The 17795-nt window shown below is 35.5% G+C and overlaps 2 protein-coding genes across 2 annotated transcripts; both read right to left on the bottom strand.

The window, feature by feature from the left end:
- Positions 1-5: 5 nt before the first annotated feature.
- On the bottom strand, positions 6-10182 carry LOC110413331 (uncharacterized; the record flags this gene model as incomplete). Its single annotated transcript, XM_021424099.2, has 26 exons — positions 9899-10182; positions 9527-9752; positions 9265-9401; positions 7857-7973; positions 7609-7755; positions 6794-7431; positions 6378-6499; positions 6175-6266; positions 5516-5738; positions 5316-5382; positions 4820-4968; positions 4613-4683; positions 4351-4524; positions 4188-4259; positions 3585-3686; positions 3410-3499; positions 2981-3056; positions 2592-2688; positions 2386-2455; positions 2083-2262; positions 1839-1961; positions 1661-1744; positions 1296-1480; positions 1074-1212; positions 649-708; positions 6-152 (listed from the first exon to the last, which is right to left on the bottom strand). Coding segments are annotated over exons 1-26 (3678 nt in total), but the record flags the coding sequence as incomplete, so codon positions are not given.
- Positions 10183-13104: 2922 nt separating this feature from the next.
- Positions 13105-14431, bottom strand: LOC110414121 (Rubber elongation factor protein (REF)). The gene is made up of 3 exons (XM_021425185.2): positions 14265-14431; positions 13887-14111; positions 13105-13707 (listed from the first exon to the last, which is right to left on the bottom strand). The coding sequence occupies exons 1-3, from the start codon at positions 14298-14300 to the stop codon at positions 13258-13260; spliced, it is 711 nt and encodes a 236-aa protein (XP_021280860.1). The 5' UTR covers positions 14301-14431; the 3' UTR covers positions 13105-13257.
- Between the last annotated feature and the right edge of the window lie 3364 nt (positions 14432-17795).

The raw sequence follows: 17795 nt of genomic DNA on the forward strand, positions 1-17795 counted from the left end.
AAAATCAAAAGCTCTAAATATACAATGATTGGGACCAAGTGCGGTACCTGCTCATGTGCATATTTAAAATCATCCATCTTCAGAGAACGAATGTCAGCACTGCTATACAAGGACGGTAACGGTCTATTCTCGGCCACTGCCACTGCTCTCTCCTGAAATTGCATGATATATCAGTGTGTACTCTTGTACAAATAGTAAACTTTCATGTTGAAAAGCATGCAGTAGATCATAGAAGGGGCACTACATTTATCCATCCAAAACCCACCAAAGTATCATTTATTTAAATCCTTCCAAATCATGAGGATATAAATAGAGGCAAGATTCCTCGTTTAATATTTCTTGTATCAATATTGCATGATATAACTGAGTTCATTTCCTTCCCTTACCATCCCTTAAGCAACATGGCTGGTAACAAGGTAGTCAAGCGCCCACTCCATACAATTGCATGGAATAAGACTAGTCAAAATATGTAACTTCTAGTCACAATCAATACTGTGCCCATAGAGCATCTACATGAACTTTCAAAAACAAAACAGCATCTACATGATGGATTCACTATTTTTTCGCAACATTTGCAAAGCCAACATAGTTTATTAAAATATCTGCTAACTTGTCATAGAACATTTAAATTTAAAATATCCGACTGACCTTCTTTTCCTTCTCCAAAATTTCTCGTATGGGACAATGTGCAGCACTCACACAAAGGTTCTGCAATCATAAACTTTATTAGGGAACTCATTAAAAAGATTCAATTTAGCTTTAAATAAAATTTAAAAGATAACTCAGTTAACAAAAATCAAGAAGCCTAGCTAATAAACTTTGATAAGTAAATTTTTTTTATAGAGAAAAAAAAACTTCACTAGTTTATGGCAGAATTAGTGCCACTCTTGTACAGAACTACACATAAAAAATCATTAAGAATCAATGTTTAGACTAAAAGAGGAAATGACCAAGTCAATTTAGTATTAGCATGTGATTCGCAGTTAGCCTACTTCTATCATCTTTGGTTCACGAACACCCTTCACATTTTCAAACAAGACAACTAAATCAAGTAAAAAGGTAGAAAAATCAACCTTCAGGTCACTTCCAGAATACCCATCAGTCATATTTGCAATAGCTTCCAAATCAACATCCGGTGACAATTCCTCTTTGGCTAGTATAACTCTTAGAATCTTTTCTCTATTTGAAGCATCAGGCAAATTAACCATCAATCTGCACAACATTCAACAGAAAAGTCAATATGCTTATCATAGGTCAGATTACAGCAATTCAAAGACATGAAACAAGAAAGCTACCTTCGAGGGAGCCTCCGGATGACTGCCTCATCAAGATCAAATGGCCGGTTTGTAGCAGCAAGAACCAACACCCGTTCTTTATCCTTCGTACGAAGACCATCCCAATTTACCATGAATTCATTCTTCATTTTACGCATAGCCTCATGTTCACCTGGATTCTCCCGTCTTCCTAGCATGCTATCAACCTATAATAACAACACAAGTCAAGTCAATACAACTACATATCCTATTTAAGAAACAGGAGGAAGAACATGAATACAATGAGGGAAAGACTGTGAAATACCAGCAATCATCTTCAGCGAGAACAGAAAAAACACAAAAAAAATGAAAAAAAAAAGGAGAATTTACATATAAGTTGAACAAACCTCATCAACAAAAACAACACTAGGTGCAATTTTACTGGCCAGAGAGAAAACAGCTTTAACATACTTTTCCCCTTCACCAAACCACTGCAAGCCATACAAATATGTCACATACATATATCAAAAGGAAAATATAACAAAAAAGGTACATGGCCTCAGTTTCCATGCACTTAAAAAATACCTTTGAAGTAATGCTGGACATTGATATGTTAATAAAGTTTGCACCAGCTTCAGTTGCAACAGCCTTGGCAAGCATTGTTTTTCCAGTACCAGGAGGCCCAAACAGCAATATTCCTTTACAGGGCTGCAAAAGCAATAACAAACAAAAGAAGAAAACAACAGGTTTTACTTTGAAAATTCAACATTCCAAGTAAAATATGATAAAGCAAAACTACATTTTGAGAGATATGTATAATTGACTCAACCTTTGTCAACTGTCCCTTGCAAAACAATTCAGGCCTTTGAAGGGGAAGCATCACCAATTCCTTCAAGGTGTCCTTGACGTTTTCAAGGGCTCCAATATCATCAAAGCTAACCCCAATATCACTTGGAGGAATAACATCCGCAAGAAGTTTCTTCTCAAATTCATTCTCAGTGACCACATCCTAAAAATAAGTAAAACTACATGTAATTTCAATAGTATAATAAAATTTCTAAGTAGATAGATCATGGACAACTGTAAGAGGAGATATGACTAGACATAAAACCCATAAACAAGACAACTGTACCTTAAGTGATTTCTTCAAGCTTTTGCTTTCACTTTGAATGCCTTGCAAAATGTTCAGCCCATATTTGATGCTGCAACAGAAAAGTCACTGAAAAATTACCACAAGAATAAAATGGAGAAACATTTCGTTCATATGTTTCTGTATTCCCTTTTAACATTTCGGAGTTGTAGATTAAAAATTTACAATAAATGAAGGGAATATAAAACCTTGCAGTTGAAACTACAAGTTTAGCATCTTTCACCAAAGCTTCTGAAGAATGCATGAAGTGGTGACTAAGTGCCCAGCCTACCACTTTCTCCACACCTATAATAATAGAAAAGGTACAAAATTAGTAATATTAAAGTAAAAAATATCATAATATTTACTACTACCTCCATCTTAAGCATATAATCCTGCTTTTGAATTTTAGAGGGAAGAGTTTTTCATACTTGACAACCTTTGACATAAATATTCAATTAAATTTTCAAAAAAGAAAATAGTCCTGAAAATCGTTTTATATATGAGATAGTAAAAATGTTAAACATTAAGAAAAAGGAATATAGGAATATACACTTGGAAGGAATGAGTATATACGAAGGAGCTCGAGAATACTAACTCTCATTTGTAAGGGTTTGATCTTTAATACAAAGTGTTTCCAGATCGGGGCAATCCAAGCCATTTCGATTGAGTACCTGATAGCATAAAACTGTTACAAATCTCCAAAACAAACTTGTACCTCAAATTGTCAAATAAATTGCCCGTTGATTAATTTCTAGATATAACAAGGACACAAAAGGCAACTTCTGTCAGCTTGAGAGGGGGAGGACAGGTTGGGAGGAGAGGTGTAGTTTTATCATAACCTTCTTCAGCTTTCTTGTAGTTTCTCATCATATTAAGTAAGTTTATCCTACACTTAAAAAGGAGGTTTTACCACGGCCAGGAAGGAGGCCACTTTCAGGCAATGTACTTTTTGGACAGAAGCTCCTTCTAGCATGCAGAAAGAGAAAACTGGAAGACAACAAAGCAAGATTATAGCTGTACTCACTGATCGAATGCTAACAATGTTTGACTGTGCTTTAAGAGTTTCAATGTCGCGTTCCAACTGCTGCTTCCAGTCCAAAAGTAAAGCTTCATCCTGCGATGATTCAGTAATATTAATTTAAATATTTCAGTATTAGTAATTTGTAACAGGACTGATGCAGAAACTAACAGAAGCAAACCTGAGGCAACTGGATCGTCACTTTGTTAGGGAAAAGCCTGGTAACTTGTTTCATTGTTTTAGGTGTTTCTTTGCTCCTGTCATGAAGTCTGCCAAAATTATCCTGCACAAGGAATGATACTCACATCAGGTGTGTTATTGAAATAAGAAAGGAAGTGAGGACGAGAAAAAAAAAAAAGGAGAATCCTAGATTACTAATCAACCATTCAAAGGCTAATACAATAAGGATGTTATTGCAACGTATGCGAGAACACTCTAGGAACAGAGTCAATTAAGAGAAGTAATACAACTGGAAATGCTACCCAATGGAACAGCTAAGAATGCTTGCCACATGTTAAATTCAGGTAACGGGCATATCTAAACATTTTTAGATGGTAATCATGTCTCAATTCCAGAAAAGATCAAAGCATTCCATTTCAAGCAATATACCTTGAAACATTAGCATAAAATCACACATGCTCCCTCTAAAGGTCAACACAAGTAGACTTAGAAAACACTAAAACAGTCAAGTATATAAATAAATTTAGACACTGGTACAAAAAAAAAAGAGAGCAGTTACTCCAAAATATTTAAAGTAAAAGAAAAAAGGCGATGCTTGACATACTGGAAAAGCGAGATCAAGTAAAGCAGTCTGGTTGGCTCCAAACTTTGTGAACAAAAGGCCACCGGGATGAGACTGCAGAAACGCAAAGTTTCCAACATCAAACAGTTAAACATACTTCATACAGCATAAAAGAAAGAAACAAAAAAAAAAGTAAGTTGCTTACTTTCTCCTTACGATTATCCATCTGGGTATGAGAACCAATTACAACAACATTTGCTGGCAACTTCTCAACCTTACACTTCAAGGCACTATACACATCTGTATTTCCAGCCATAGACTTCTCTATGTCTTTCACAAACAATATCAAGGGACTGCTTTTGCTTTCATTCAATGCAACCTATAAAAGTGAGACAATTCAGTGCTAAATACTTCAAAACAAGAACATGGTAAAGCAATAGCTCTCGTGTATTAATCAATCAATGTACCTCAAAAAGTTCATTAACAGCAAGCTTGTCAACATCATCACCTCCAGAACTATCCAAGCGAAGTGAGCTTGCTGTAGAGTGATATAGAAATTGTAAGTGAAGTGAGCTAGACATAGAATGAAAACATAATGGGTAAGATTGGATAACAGTCCACAATAAATCATAAAAGACACATAAGTCAATGCAAGAAATGGGATGAAAATTCACCAGCACAGAAGAAACCATGATCTTCTTCACAAAGCCCCCCAAGATCGTTGCCCTCCGGGATAGATCTGTCAAACCTGACCCCAATTTTTGAGGAACCATTTTCTTCAAAAGCAAGGACTACTTTTCCCCTAAAACCAATTGTGGGGCCCCTGTAGAACACAAAAATTACTCAACCTATTGCAAAACATAATGAACACAGTAATAAGATTTGTCCCATAATAAATTTACATATTCTAACCACCATGCCAACACTAGCAGCAAAATTTTGAAAGAAAAACACATACAAACATCTCAAATGAGTATGGTATCAGAACTGCAGTTAAATCAGGACATCAATCCATGGCATGTAATCATAACATGACATGCTTGCAAGGACAGTGCCAGTAAAAGATAAACTCTAAATTAAAATTTGAAGTAAAGGGAAAACTAGTTACTATTAAAGAGAAAACAGACCAATGGTTAATCCAAGAATATAAAACATAATGCAAGAAAGTACCTTAAAGCGGGTTGTAGAGAGGAAAGTCCAGAAGGTGCTGTGGCACCCACAAACTTAACCCTATCACCTGAAAGTTTTAAAATAACTTAATTCAGTTAGAAGTTGATAATGGTTCATCAACAAGTTAACTGTTTAGAAAGCCACAGCACTACTAAACAACAAAGCCAACTCCCTTATATTATTGCAGAGAAATGATATACCTTTCTTAAATGTATAGTTTTTAGATGTTGCAGTAGATACTTCCTGCTTTGGCAAAGCTTGGGAGCTCAGTGAAGAACCACCTGTTATATCAGCTTCGACGCTAGAAGTTGGTCTCTTCTGCTGCAAAGCAGCAGAAGCCTGTGCAGCTCTTTTGGCATATATAGATGCCCTTTCAGCTCTTGAAGTTTCTTTCATACCATCAGCTTCTTTCGATGTTGATCCCTGAACATATTTGAAAGGAAAAAATAGAAGATAAGATGCCACCGAAACATCCAGACAATTAGAAACACAGAAGGCAAACAATACAGAACTTTGTGCAACCACAACAAAGTAAACAAGACTCATGCAACATCTAGCTTAAGAAACAGGTAATACACAATTTTCTTAGGGAACTGCCAACCAGAGTTTGACACATTTTTGTTTTCAAATTAAAAAGAACTCTAGTCATTTACATGCTTGGTAAGCCAGAATCATAAACAACGACAAGAACAATAATCATAGACTACCAACAAATTTCCCCTGATCTTGTAGAAGATCAAACAATAACCGTCTAGAAACGAAGTAGGAAGCTCACAAACTGCAATTTCAACCCAATCTTGATTTCATAAAATGCAATTGGCAAAGAATCAAAACAAGATGAGAAGTGAAAGAAGTATACTCCAGGCAAGAGAAGAGAATCAACAATTAGCAATCTAGCTCCAAAATGTTTCGCAAGGGCCTTTGCCAAAGTCTCCTGATATATTTCTGAACCTATACAAATCAAAAGACAATTAAGAACTCTCAGCAGGGATTAAAAAGAGCAAAAAAAAGAAAGAAATAAACATAGTTTACATGGCAAATTAACAGAAAACATAGTCATACCTGCAGGACCAGATAATAATATACGAGGACTCATAGTAGGAAGATCTGAGGCATACTTTGAAAATTTATTACACTTCAAATGCACATACGTTGAGGCTACCAATACATTCTTTGTCGTATCACTGTCACAATGGAAATTTTCACATAAATAACCCAAAATTCCCAATGCTCCAAATCTGAGAAACAGCAACAAAAACAAAAGACACAAAGACAATACTGGGCAGCACCATAAGGAATTTCTATTTTCCATCACATGACATATTGGGTGGTTGACAGCCACTGCATAAATACCGTATGGACTTGCAAATAAGCAGAAAAGGAGATATGCAAAATATGTAAAAACATAACCAAAAGTAGGTTTCCCCGATAATACAGAAGTGCAAGACCCAACCAAGAGCAGTAAGCACACGATTTACCTCAAGTAATATGGGAAATTGTCAAATGAGACATCTATATTGTCCGGATTGAGAATGCCTTCCTGTAAGCTGTCTTTAAATGCTTGCCGCTTCGTTGATATCAAAACCATAGGAGGGTCAAATTCCTTGAGCATCTCTCTAATTTCTCTTTGCTCATCAAGAATTTTGGCAATGCTGCCACTCAAATCAAAGTCAGTAGAAGATGTACCAGCAAGGATACGCAATAATGGCCTTAAAGGGTAACCTGCCCCTGGGACCTTTGAATTGTCAGCATCCATGGTATCATCCAATCCAAGTCTATCTAGATTCGGGTTTTCATTGGCAGTATCAGGCGGGGGAGTAACAGTTTTCTCCCTTGAAGAAACAGTTGCTGGATCATTATTACTAGCACTGTCCTTCATGTCCACTTCTGGAACACGGTCATCTGACACATCACAACCAGAGGGTAGAGTGGACATATCCGAATTTTCTTTTGTTGACAAAGACGCCAATATTGTTGCTGCCCCAGCAACAGCCGACGGGTCCCCTGATCGTGCCTCAATAATACCTTTTATAGGAGCAGCCTGGGCTTCTAAAATGCTTACAGATGAAGGTATTCCTGGAGCAGCTAAGTTATCATTTGTGAGCTGCTGAAAAATCTAAGTTTCCATTAAGGAATTAAAACAGTAATAAGGTGCAACAAATATCATAATAACATCAAAGTTGAAAAACGAAGCATGCAGGCAGACAATACCACACAGATTTTTATTTGGGAGGGACAGGAATATGAATATTTGTTTAAGAACAGTGTTAGACATATTAAAGAAAAAGGATACATAAGCATGGTTTCCAGTACTAGTGAAAATCAATTCATCGCCTGCATTTAGAATTAAACTTTTACTCTTACGATAAATCTTCCCATTAACCTGGACAGAGCCTTTTCCTCCGGTAATTTCTAGTAAGGCAATAGAAGAGCCATCACTCTACATTTAAAAAAAAAAAAGATCAGCACTACCACATACACACAACAAAAACAAAAATTACAAGAAAAAGCTTTTCAAATAAGTACTGCAAAGATCCATACCTCTATGTGCTTCACTTTGCACAAAATAGTGCTAACATTGGGATCTTTAAGGCATAAGTTACACTGACGGCTTTGGCCAACAGTGAATGGCGTGCCACACATGACCAAGTGAGGATTCTGGGATGAATTGAACATTAATAAGAATCCAAAACAACCAGTAGTTTAGCATGAAAACAACCATAAAGCATCAAAATCCATCTAAAGAGCCCAATCAGTTTGTGACTAGGTGGTACATCCTTCCTTAAGGAAGTTTGGAGTTGAGGGTTGGCATCTAAGCATTGAAGCAAAATGAGTAAAGAGATGAAAAAGGATTACCTCCCTATAACTAAGACAGCCAATGGATTAAAATAATAGTAATAGCAAGCTGACAAGATTCACCTTTGGAAGATACCAAAAGCAAAGAAAAAGAAAACCCACTTTTGCTCTCAAAAAAAAAAAAACATTTTCCTGAAGTCTTTTGGCTAGAAAAAGAGAGGGAACAAAACTACCTAGTTCATCCACACCATAGTTGAGAAGGAAATCACAAATCAACAAGATTAAACCTCACTAAGACTAAAAAAACTCTGAGTTAACAAGACAGCCTACAAGTAATTTTCCTGTGAATTTGCTATGTGCATAAATGGCATTTTTAACATGTGTCTTTCTAGTCATGAAAGAGTGGGATTCTGCCAGCAACTCATGCTTAAGTAATATCTTCCAACCAGGTACAAATAATAAAGTTTCCTAACCTAACAATAAAAACCTACTCTACAAATTCCCGATCTTTTCTCTGAAGAAAACTTCCATTGCATTCAGCAAGACCAAATTAATGGAATTTCCAATGGAATTAGTAGACCTAGAGGAAATGAACTGCAAGGTTAATCTGTTTGTCTTCAGGACCCAAGCATATCATTGCCAAAATGACAGGTTGTTTTGTAACATTTCAAGATATCTAGAATTGACATCTACAAATTCTAAACATCAAGTGTGGTGTTTGCAAAATAGACCAACAAGGGAGCACTAATAACCCCATTCACCCTAGATAATTCGAGATCTTTTCTCTAATGGAAAACTTCCAGTGCATTCAAGTTTAAGTCTCTAACTTAAAATAGGATTTCCAATTCACATATACGATTATGAATTCCAAGTTTCCTGTCGATGATTGGAACTGAAGCATACCATTGCTCTAATCACAAATTATGTAGTAAGATTTCATTGACATCCAAAATTCAAAGTCTACAAATTTTCAAAACCCGTAAGCCATTAACAGTTCTAGGAACAAAAAAAAAACCTTCATTTCTCATTTCACCATTGTGCTTAAAGACCAAGAATTCTGATATAAATTTTTAATACTTACTCAATTAACCAGAGATCAGAAACCAAAATCCAGCCCAAAACTAAAAAAGGAAGGCAATTTCAGAAAACATACCTGAGAGTGCTGGGAAAGAAGCTTTCCCCACGGGACTTTAGAACCTGATTTCGCTGACTTCGTTGGTCTCTTCTTAACCCGACCAGTAAACCCTGTTCCAACCGCCTTCGCTTTCTCCACATCCATGGCAGCTTCACCTACTTAACCCAAAAAACCACCCAAGTCAAAAACCCATAAACAAACCCAAACCAACCCCATTAAAAGAAAGAAACCATCATTTAGAACCCCAAACCCAAATGAAAATATCAATCGAGGATCGCACCTAAGGACCGCGGAGACACCAAAGTACCGTTCTCCACATCAGCATCAGCAGACTTATCGGTGACAGACGCATCAACGGCCTTAGCCACATCAGATACCCGCAGATCAGAAGAACGGAGCTCCGTTACCCGTGAGTCCGACCCGGATTCTTTAGGCGGGCCTAGGGCTTCGTTAAGCGGCCCAGAAACTGCAGCTCCATTGGTTGACGACGACGCCGGCTCAGATGCCTAAAGAAAAAAATATCAGTCCCAGATTCAAATCTAAAGGAGAAAAAGAAAAGATTTTGACACGCATGCAAATTAAAAACCCTAAAGGGAAAAAAAAAGAATGGATTGTTGGAATGAAAAGCAAAGAAATGGAGTAAAGACAAGACCTTGGATCGTTTACTAGAAGTAGGAGGGGAGGTAACCGGAGAGGAAAGGGAGCGTTTGGAAGACGAAGAGCTCCGTCGCGTTTCAACCATCTTCTTCTTAAAGAGGAAGGGTTTGGAGGGGAAGAGGCTTCGGTCTGGGTTTTCTCTGATCCGAAAAAGGAACGAACTTTGGGTCTTGGGAAGAAAAAGAAGAGAAAGAGAGAATCAGAAAGAGAGAAGGAAAGAGGGAAAGGAAAAGAGAAAAGGGGTGAATGATTGCGGGCAGATCAGTTATCAAGGTTCCTGTGCACCTATTATTTATATAAAATATATAAAAATATGGAATAAATAGCGGGGTTTATTTATGTTATTTTGTTTCATCAGTACGATTATGGTAGGTTTATTTTATTTTATTTGGATTTTAAGTTTTGGAGGTTACGATTCTTAGGAAGCGGTGAAATGGGCTTCAGGGCGTTCTGGCACTGTGAATAAAAAGGCACATGGGTTAATTTGTTTGGAGGATGTTTCATTACTTGACATTTATTGCTGTTTTGGTTTATGACTATTGGTTGGGGTTTCTTCACTGTACTGTCCGGATATGAGTGTGAACCAAGGTTTTCTCAGATTTTGTCAACCCACTTAGGATTTCTAGCCGAAATAAGAAAAAGATTTGTTGAATTTTTTGGGTTGACCACACCTTGATGAGAAAAGGGAATTTTTAGAGGATTATGACTCTCATGCTTTTGTTTCAATATTCATGAGCCAAATGTTGAATGGGTTCTCGTGAAAGTTACACCTCTTTTATACTCATCAGATGGTCATAGTTTCACACCTATATAAATCATATAATTCACTTTGATTATTAATTCCCTTCGTCTTCAATAATACAGTAAACTTCAAACAATCAAATAAATCAATTATTACGATGTTAATGGTTATTGTTATAAACACGAAATGCGAGCTGACATAAGTGTAACATCTTATTGGTTTTTTTTATTTTTTATTTTTTAAGGAATACTCAAATAATGCTTAAATCGTGGTGATTTACAGTTATTATCATATGCATGACAAATGAAACCATCAATATAATTAATTTAAGTGATTGGTAATTCTTCATTATTATAATTTATTTGGCAGCCAACTATGGGGAGTGCAGAAATATCCAGCTATGTTTCACACGAAGTTGCAAAATAGGCTGACAGAATGGGGAGCAGAGCTTCAAATAATGTGGCCCGTCACTGGAAAATTAAAGACACAGGATCCCGATTACCCAAACTAGAAACAAGTCAAATTCAAGTTGCCAGCTGCCGTCCTCCACGGTTTGCCACAGCTTTCCACCAATTAATTGCATAGACATACCAATTGATCCCCTTCTCACCCAGCATACGTAGCTATCCCAATTGAATCATCACTTTCACTTGCGTCCAACATTCATCTCAATCTACCACTTATTCTTCTTTTTTTTTTTTTTGAAGTTTTTCATTAAAATATTATCCAATGCAAACATGTTTTTCTGTTGCAGATTTCGACTATTCAATTCATGGGCAGACAAGTACTTTGCTAAGTTTTCTTATGAATTTAAAGTGTGTACTTACATTATTTATTTTTTTGTTTTATCAAAATCAGTTTAAGTTAATTTTGTTTTAATAATAATACAATATTATACTTCATAATATGATTTAATAAAATACAATTGCTAAGTTTATATTATGATAAATATTGGATTAATATAAATTAATTATTCATAAAGTTTAACATAAATAACTTATCCTATTAGATTTAAGGGTATATAAAAAAACTCTGTACGTCTGCAAGTTGCAAGTTTGCAGCCAAGAAAATAAAAGAATAAAAAAGACAGAAAGAAAGCAGGAGAGAGTTCGCTTCTGAACCAAGCGTTACAGAGGGCAACAGTAGTGCAAAAAAGAAAGGAAGGTCGGACTGGAATAAGTCGGACTTTTGTTTGTGACCATAAAAAACGGGGACATATTAGTTTTGTGAATAAAAAATAAAAATAGTGAGCAACTTGGGAGTTTCAACTCCCAAGTTGTGTAAGTTCTGGGAAGCTCATGATGAGTTGGTGTTGTGTATATTCTCGTTTGGCAGCTTTGATTTGGGAGATGCTTCGCAGTAACGCAAAGGTATTTAACCCAAATCAGCTTATTCCTAGCAGAGTATTATTTTAGACTATGGTGAAAACTCTACACTAATAATTTAGTATTTGCCATTAGCCTACCAACCGGGGACATCGTGGATTGGGGATTGGAGACTTTAAGCTTATGTTTTTGTTTTTAGTTTTCCATATAATTTTGGGTTCATTAAGTGTGAAAAGGAGGGGGGTGAGCACATGGACTCTAGAAAGTGCAGAGAAGGAATCAGTCACGGGGGCCTAATCATGCATGGATTGATTAGCTTTTAATCATTGGCATGTTTGCGTGGATCTAACATTCTGCAAAAAGGAAATAAAAACCAAAACTCAGTAGAAATTAAACTAACACTGATTAAACAGAAGTCAAATCCCTAACCAGATGGCATTTGAAAACCATGCTTGGGCTTAACTTGCTTTCCGTGTCAGCATGTGTTGGCAAAATGATTTCAAGGTTATTTTAAAAAGGAGATTTAAAAGGGTTAGGCAAAGATATTTTTGCAACCCAGATTCTATGCCGTAGGATGGCATTAAAACGATGGAAATGGTTCAGGTGTTAGGATGCTCTAGACAGGAGTTGGGTTTGTGGACTGTATATGAGATGAAAGATTACTACTTGCCACATGGGAATAAAATAATACTGATTTGTCAACTTTTAATATATGGACGTGAGGCCTGAAAATCAATAGCATTGCATTGGTTGGACTTACTTCGACGGAGAGCTGCAAAACATGTGTACCCTGCATTTGAGATTAAGCAAAATTGAATCCCAGCCACGATTTGGGCTGTGGGCTGTGGCCCCAGTGCAAGTTGCGATTATCGGAGAATTAACTGGGAAGAAAATTTCATGGATGCTCATTACATTCACATCTGTTTTTCACTTTGTTCATTCAACTTTAAATTTTCTTCTTTGCTGCATTAAAAGAGTTTGATGCAAACACTCTTTCTCTTGGCAGATTTTCAACCATGAGTTTAGTATACGTTATCGCATTACTTATGATCTGTTTTTAAATTAAATTTAATCAAAAAAATATCACATTTAAAAACTTTAAAATACTGAATAAACACTTAAATTATTTAAAATTTCTCATAAAATTATATCCTTTTATTGTACCCTATAAGCTCCATCTCATGTGACCATTTTATATGCTAAACCCAAAAATGCAAATGCAAAAAGGAAGAACAGAAACCACTTCAGCAAGATATCATCAATCCCCAAAACCCTACCCCTACAATTTCACTTCGTCGGAGTTGATTCCCCATTAGTCGAAGCAGCGAGCGGTGTTCCACGCTCCTCGAAAAGCTTTTCGATTTTATCAATCGGAATCAACGGCAGATACGACGCCATCGCATACCCTTTCTCCCCAGAGTAATAAACCACCTGATTGTACTTCTCCGACCAGTGAGCAGCCATGGGGACCACGATTTGAGCCACTTGAGGGAAAAGCGGGAGGCAGTTAAGCGTCCGCCAAGCCGAAACAGCATACTGTTCTACCACCGGCTCGTACTTGCAGTACAACTCCTTAATTGTCGGTTCATACTTGGTGTAAATGGTCCTCGAGATGGTCTTAGACGTGTCTACAACGCCGGCTCGTTGGACCTCCGAAGCCATGGCTTGAGCCTGGCTTGAAGCCTGCTTTACAAATGACGGAATGCGGCTGTCCAACTCACTGAAGGACTCGTCCACCTGCAAACAACGTGAACACCGAGAATCTCATCAAATTGCTATGTCTCCTAAGAAGTCAAAGAATTTGATTCCTTAACAAAAAAGGCCCAAAAAGTCAAATTTTACTGATTTTTATCTTTACATAAGTTCAATCAAGTAAAAAAGAGAGGGAAAAATTAAAATTTTTTTAGAGTGCTGACCTTGCGATCAACAAACTTGAGGATTTCGAACAGAACATCGTGAAACTTGTCGTAAACGGGGCCAATAACGGTCTTTACAGTTCCTTCGACGGTTTGGACCCCCATTTTAAGTGGACCGGAGTTTTCCTTGGCGTACTCGTAGATGCTTGATAAGCATACAACTGCATAGATCACCGCCACTTGAACAAAATCTAGATATTTAAGTTTCTTCTCATTTTCTTCATTCTTCGTCAAAAAAAAAAAACCAAATCAAATGTAGAATCAATTCGTTATTCATCACAAAAATAAAAAGAAAAACGAAAATCAATCTCATCGATCTAAAATTAAGAATCGTAAAATAACAATTAGCATAGTACCAGTGAGAGATGAAGGGCTTACTATCTCTATTGGCTGATTGGGATCTGATTCGGCCATTAATTTCACCCGTTCCGAGACTCCTGCTTGAAAAAAAGTTAGAAAGAGAGAAGAGATAAATGCAGACGAGCTTCTTCGAATATAACGGAAGGGACGAAACAGAGCGTTGCAACAACTCCAGTTTTATAGCAATTCCCCTACCTCACCCGTCGATCCCCACTAACGAATCTACGGCTTTGATATATCACTTTGGCACGTGGCGCGTGATGAAAAATGGTCATTCTAGTCAAAACGGAGTAAGACTACAGGACTTGATAATTTGGAGGCTGGATTTTACTCCAATAATATAGTTCAATTGGGCAAGGCAAGGGGGATTATACCCTTGACGGCCCATTAAGAAGGTTGAGAATTTTTACCTGTGGCGTTGTAGTCGAGGCGTGTTGTGGCGAAATGGGATAGGGTTCTTACGTGTGAAGATAACATTTTCTGCATGGGCACGGATGGCTATGCACTTGATTGGCACAAACATCAAGGAGATGCAACTTGTTGACCTTTTCATCTTTATTACAAAGGATCCTTTGCAACAACGAAGACGGTCGGAAACTTAACTCGTTAGTCTACGTAATTCCAATGTTGTAATTTGAAATGATTTTTTTTTTTAATATTGTGCTTAACGTCTCAATTGGTGATACGTGTCTTGCATGGCAAACACGTTTGAGCCAATGTGCAAAAAAACCGATTTTTAGGTTTTTGTTTTTTTTATCTTCATCTCCCTTTCTCTCCTCCGTTAACTAAGAGTCGGTCGACGGCCATAGAGGGCCGAATTTGGCTCTGTCGACACTGCGACAGTTGGGTCAGATCTAGCTTTTTATCGTCTATGACTGGTCCCTAGTCCGTCGGGAAAAGAAAGGGAGAAAAAAAAAGAGAGTTGTAAAGAAAAAATTTGACATTTTTCATTTTTAAAATACATTAAGAAATATATTTTAAAATAAATAGATCTATATTTTTCTGCTTTGTCATAAATATTTTTATTTTTACAATTACAAATCTACAACAATTTCAAAGATGTAAGTAATGTAATATATATATATATAAGCTTACACATGTTTATGGTCACTCTTCACACAAATTTATAAAATATTATCCATTTTGACGTTTTGGTTAATTGGATCTCACAGCTTCGTTTTATAACAAGTATTTTGATTTATTTTAATTTATAAAATATTATTTATTTTGATTTATTAAGTTTTATGATATTATACATCATTTTGACTCAATGAATCTCAAGATTTTACTTTACAAAGGAGATTTTATATTATTTTGACACAATAGAGCTTCAGCAAAAAATCTCACAAGTTAAAAGATATATAAACACTTTATGAAAATAATAATAAAAAAGGTGTTTGGTAACCTTATTTTTGTTTTTTCTATTTTGAAAACGGATTTGAAATTGATGAAAAAAACACAAACACAAAAAAGATATTTTACTTATTTTTATTTTTGTTTTCAAAAAAAAACACGGAATCACCTCATCCTTAATTAGACCAACTCCAAACGACCTTTTTCTTTTTTTTTTTTCTTTATTTCTTTCTCTTTTCCAACTATCACACCCTAAATCTTTTTTTTATTTAATTCATTTACTTTTCCATCTCGGATGAGTTTTTTTATATCTAATCCACTTCAAGTGAGTTTTTTTTTCTTCTTTTTTCTTTTTGACTTTATTTTTTCTTTTGGATTTGATTTATTGTTTTTAGACACTTTGAGCATCTAGATAGAATAATGTTTCTTCTTTTTTATGTCATTTTCTTCGTGAGTTATGATAGTTATATTTACGTTTCCTTGTTAGGTCTAAGCACTTAAGACAAATATGAAATTGAAACTTTCTTAAATATTTTCATATTTTTATTTTTAAAAGTTTATTGTAACAAAAATATGACCAAACTTATTTTATTTTTGTTTTTTTAAGAAAAAAATGAAAACAGTATTTCTGCTTTTACTTAAAAAAAAGAAACAAAACAAATTAAATTACCAAATGCCATTTTACATATCCAATCTCACTTTATTACAAAAATAATATAAGATTCACGACTTTCTACTACGACCATGATATCTTACTATGCTCCAACAAAAGTCTATTGACTTAAGTGACACATGGTTAGCACTTTATAGGTTCTAATACCAACTGTCATGGTCTACACTAACATGCAAGGTTGGTCAATTGAGCTAATTTTATCTTACAAAAAGTGCTTTATAAGTTGAAAATAATATAAATATTTAAATATTTAGTTTCACTCTAATACATAATTGATACAAATCTTTTTTAGGATCATCGCGACCCTAACATCTATCACGTGTCAAACAAATACTGTCAATTAACACTTAAAATTAAACTTATCAAAATATTGATTGAAAGATTATTTCAACATAACATTGGAAATTTAAAATTAAAAAAAATTAAAACTATACAAACCAAAATATATTCGATTTCAAATTTTTGTAATTACAATGATAGTTTATTCAAAATTTTGTTATTATCTTTGTTATTATGAAGCATCTATTTCATGATGGAAGACTAAATGAATGTTGATAACAATTCATTGTAATAGACGTTTTAAATTGACTTCTTGGTTCTTATTGTTCATTTGATGATTGAAATTTTATGTTTGTTATTGATAAATAGATAGAGTTGTGTCTTTAAGGGAACTGCCAAATGAGTGGGTTTTAGTTTTATTTTTACATTGTATGTCTAATGTCCTAAATAAAACCTTCTGTATGGTATAAGATTTAATAGAGGGAGGATTGGCAACCAAATTTTTTAGCCGGGATATACTAGCGTGGTTTTTAGATGACATTGCTAAGATCATAAAATTATGGTTATGTTAAGATAATTAATTCTTAAGAAAAAGAGGATCAAAGGATTGGAATTCTATGTCCATGGAAATTTACCAATTATAAGACTATATAATTGGGTCAGGTTAATGAGTACTCATCAATATTTATTAAGGTTAGTCAAATTTATAATTAAAAAATTTATTTAATATAATTTTTTCTCATTTTAAGAAGAAACCATACGCTAATTTTAACACTAATTAACATTTTCCTTTATAAATATAGAAAACTTTTGCCTTTTCGACTTTTCGAGGGCTTCTCCTTGTAATCTGGGCCTGTTTTGGTTTTTTTGAGATGGCCCAATAAGTGTTAATGCTTCCGACGTCAATATGGGTAGCGAACGCTACCAAGGGCGGCCACGAAGCTCGGTCGTCGACGACAATCTTGAAGATGGAGAATCACGATGAACTTTTGAGGGAAGTATTCGGTGAATCATCAGACAGCGAAGACGATGATCCACAGCATAAGCAAATCGGTGACCCAATTCCTTCATGGGAACAGATCAAGGAAATTAACGGATTATGGCTATGCAGAGACTTCCTTTCTCCTCAACACCAATCTTCTCTGATCTCCGCGGTGTTAAACGGTGCGTTTCTTTCTCCTTCCCCCCCTGTTTTTTTTTTTTATCACATTTCTTGACCAATAAACTGAAACTTATTGAAGATG

Source organism: Theobroma umbraticum, unplaced genomic scaffold (genome assembly GCF_002168275.2).
Source record: "Theobroma umbraticum cultivar Fairchild unplaced genomic scaffold, ASM216827v3 scaffold_4.1, whole genome shotgun sequence".
NCBI lineage: Eukaryota > Viridiplantae > Streptophyta > Magnoliopsida > Malvales > Malvaceae > Theobroma > Theobroma umbraticum.

Bases quoted from the DNA above. Each gene is read 5' to 3' on its own strand.
- LOC110414121 (XM_021425185.2), bottom strand. From the start codon at position 14,300: ATGGCCGAATCAGATCCCAATCAGCCAATAGAGATA. The intron at 14,112-14,264 runs GTAAGCCCTTCA...TTTTTGACGAAG, and splicing joins CCAATCAGCCAATAGAGATA to AATGAAGAAAATGAGAAGAA. The intron at 13,708-13,886 runs GTCAGCACTCTA...CGTTGTTTGCAG, and splicing joins TCAAGTTTGTTGATCGCAAG to GTGGACGAGTCCTTCAGTGA.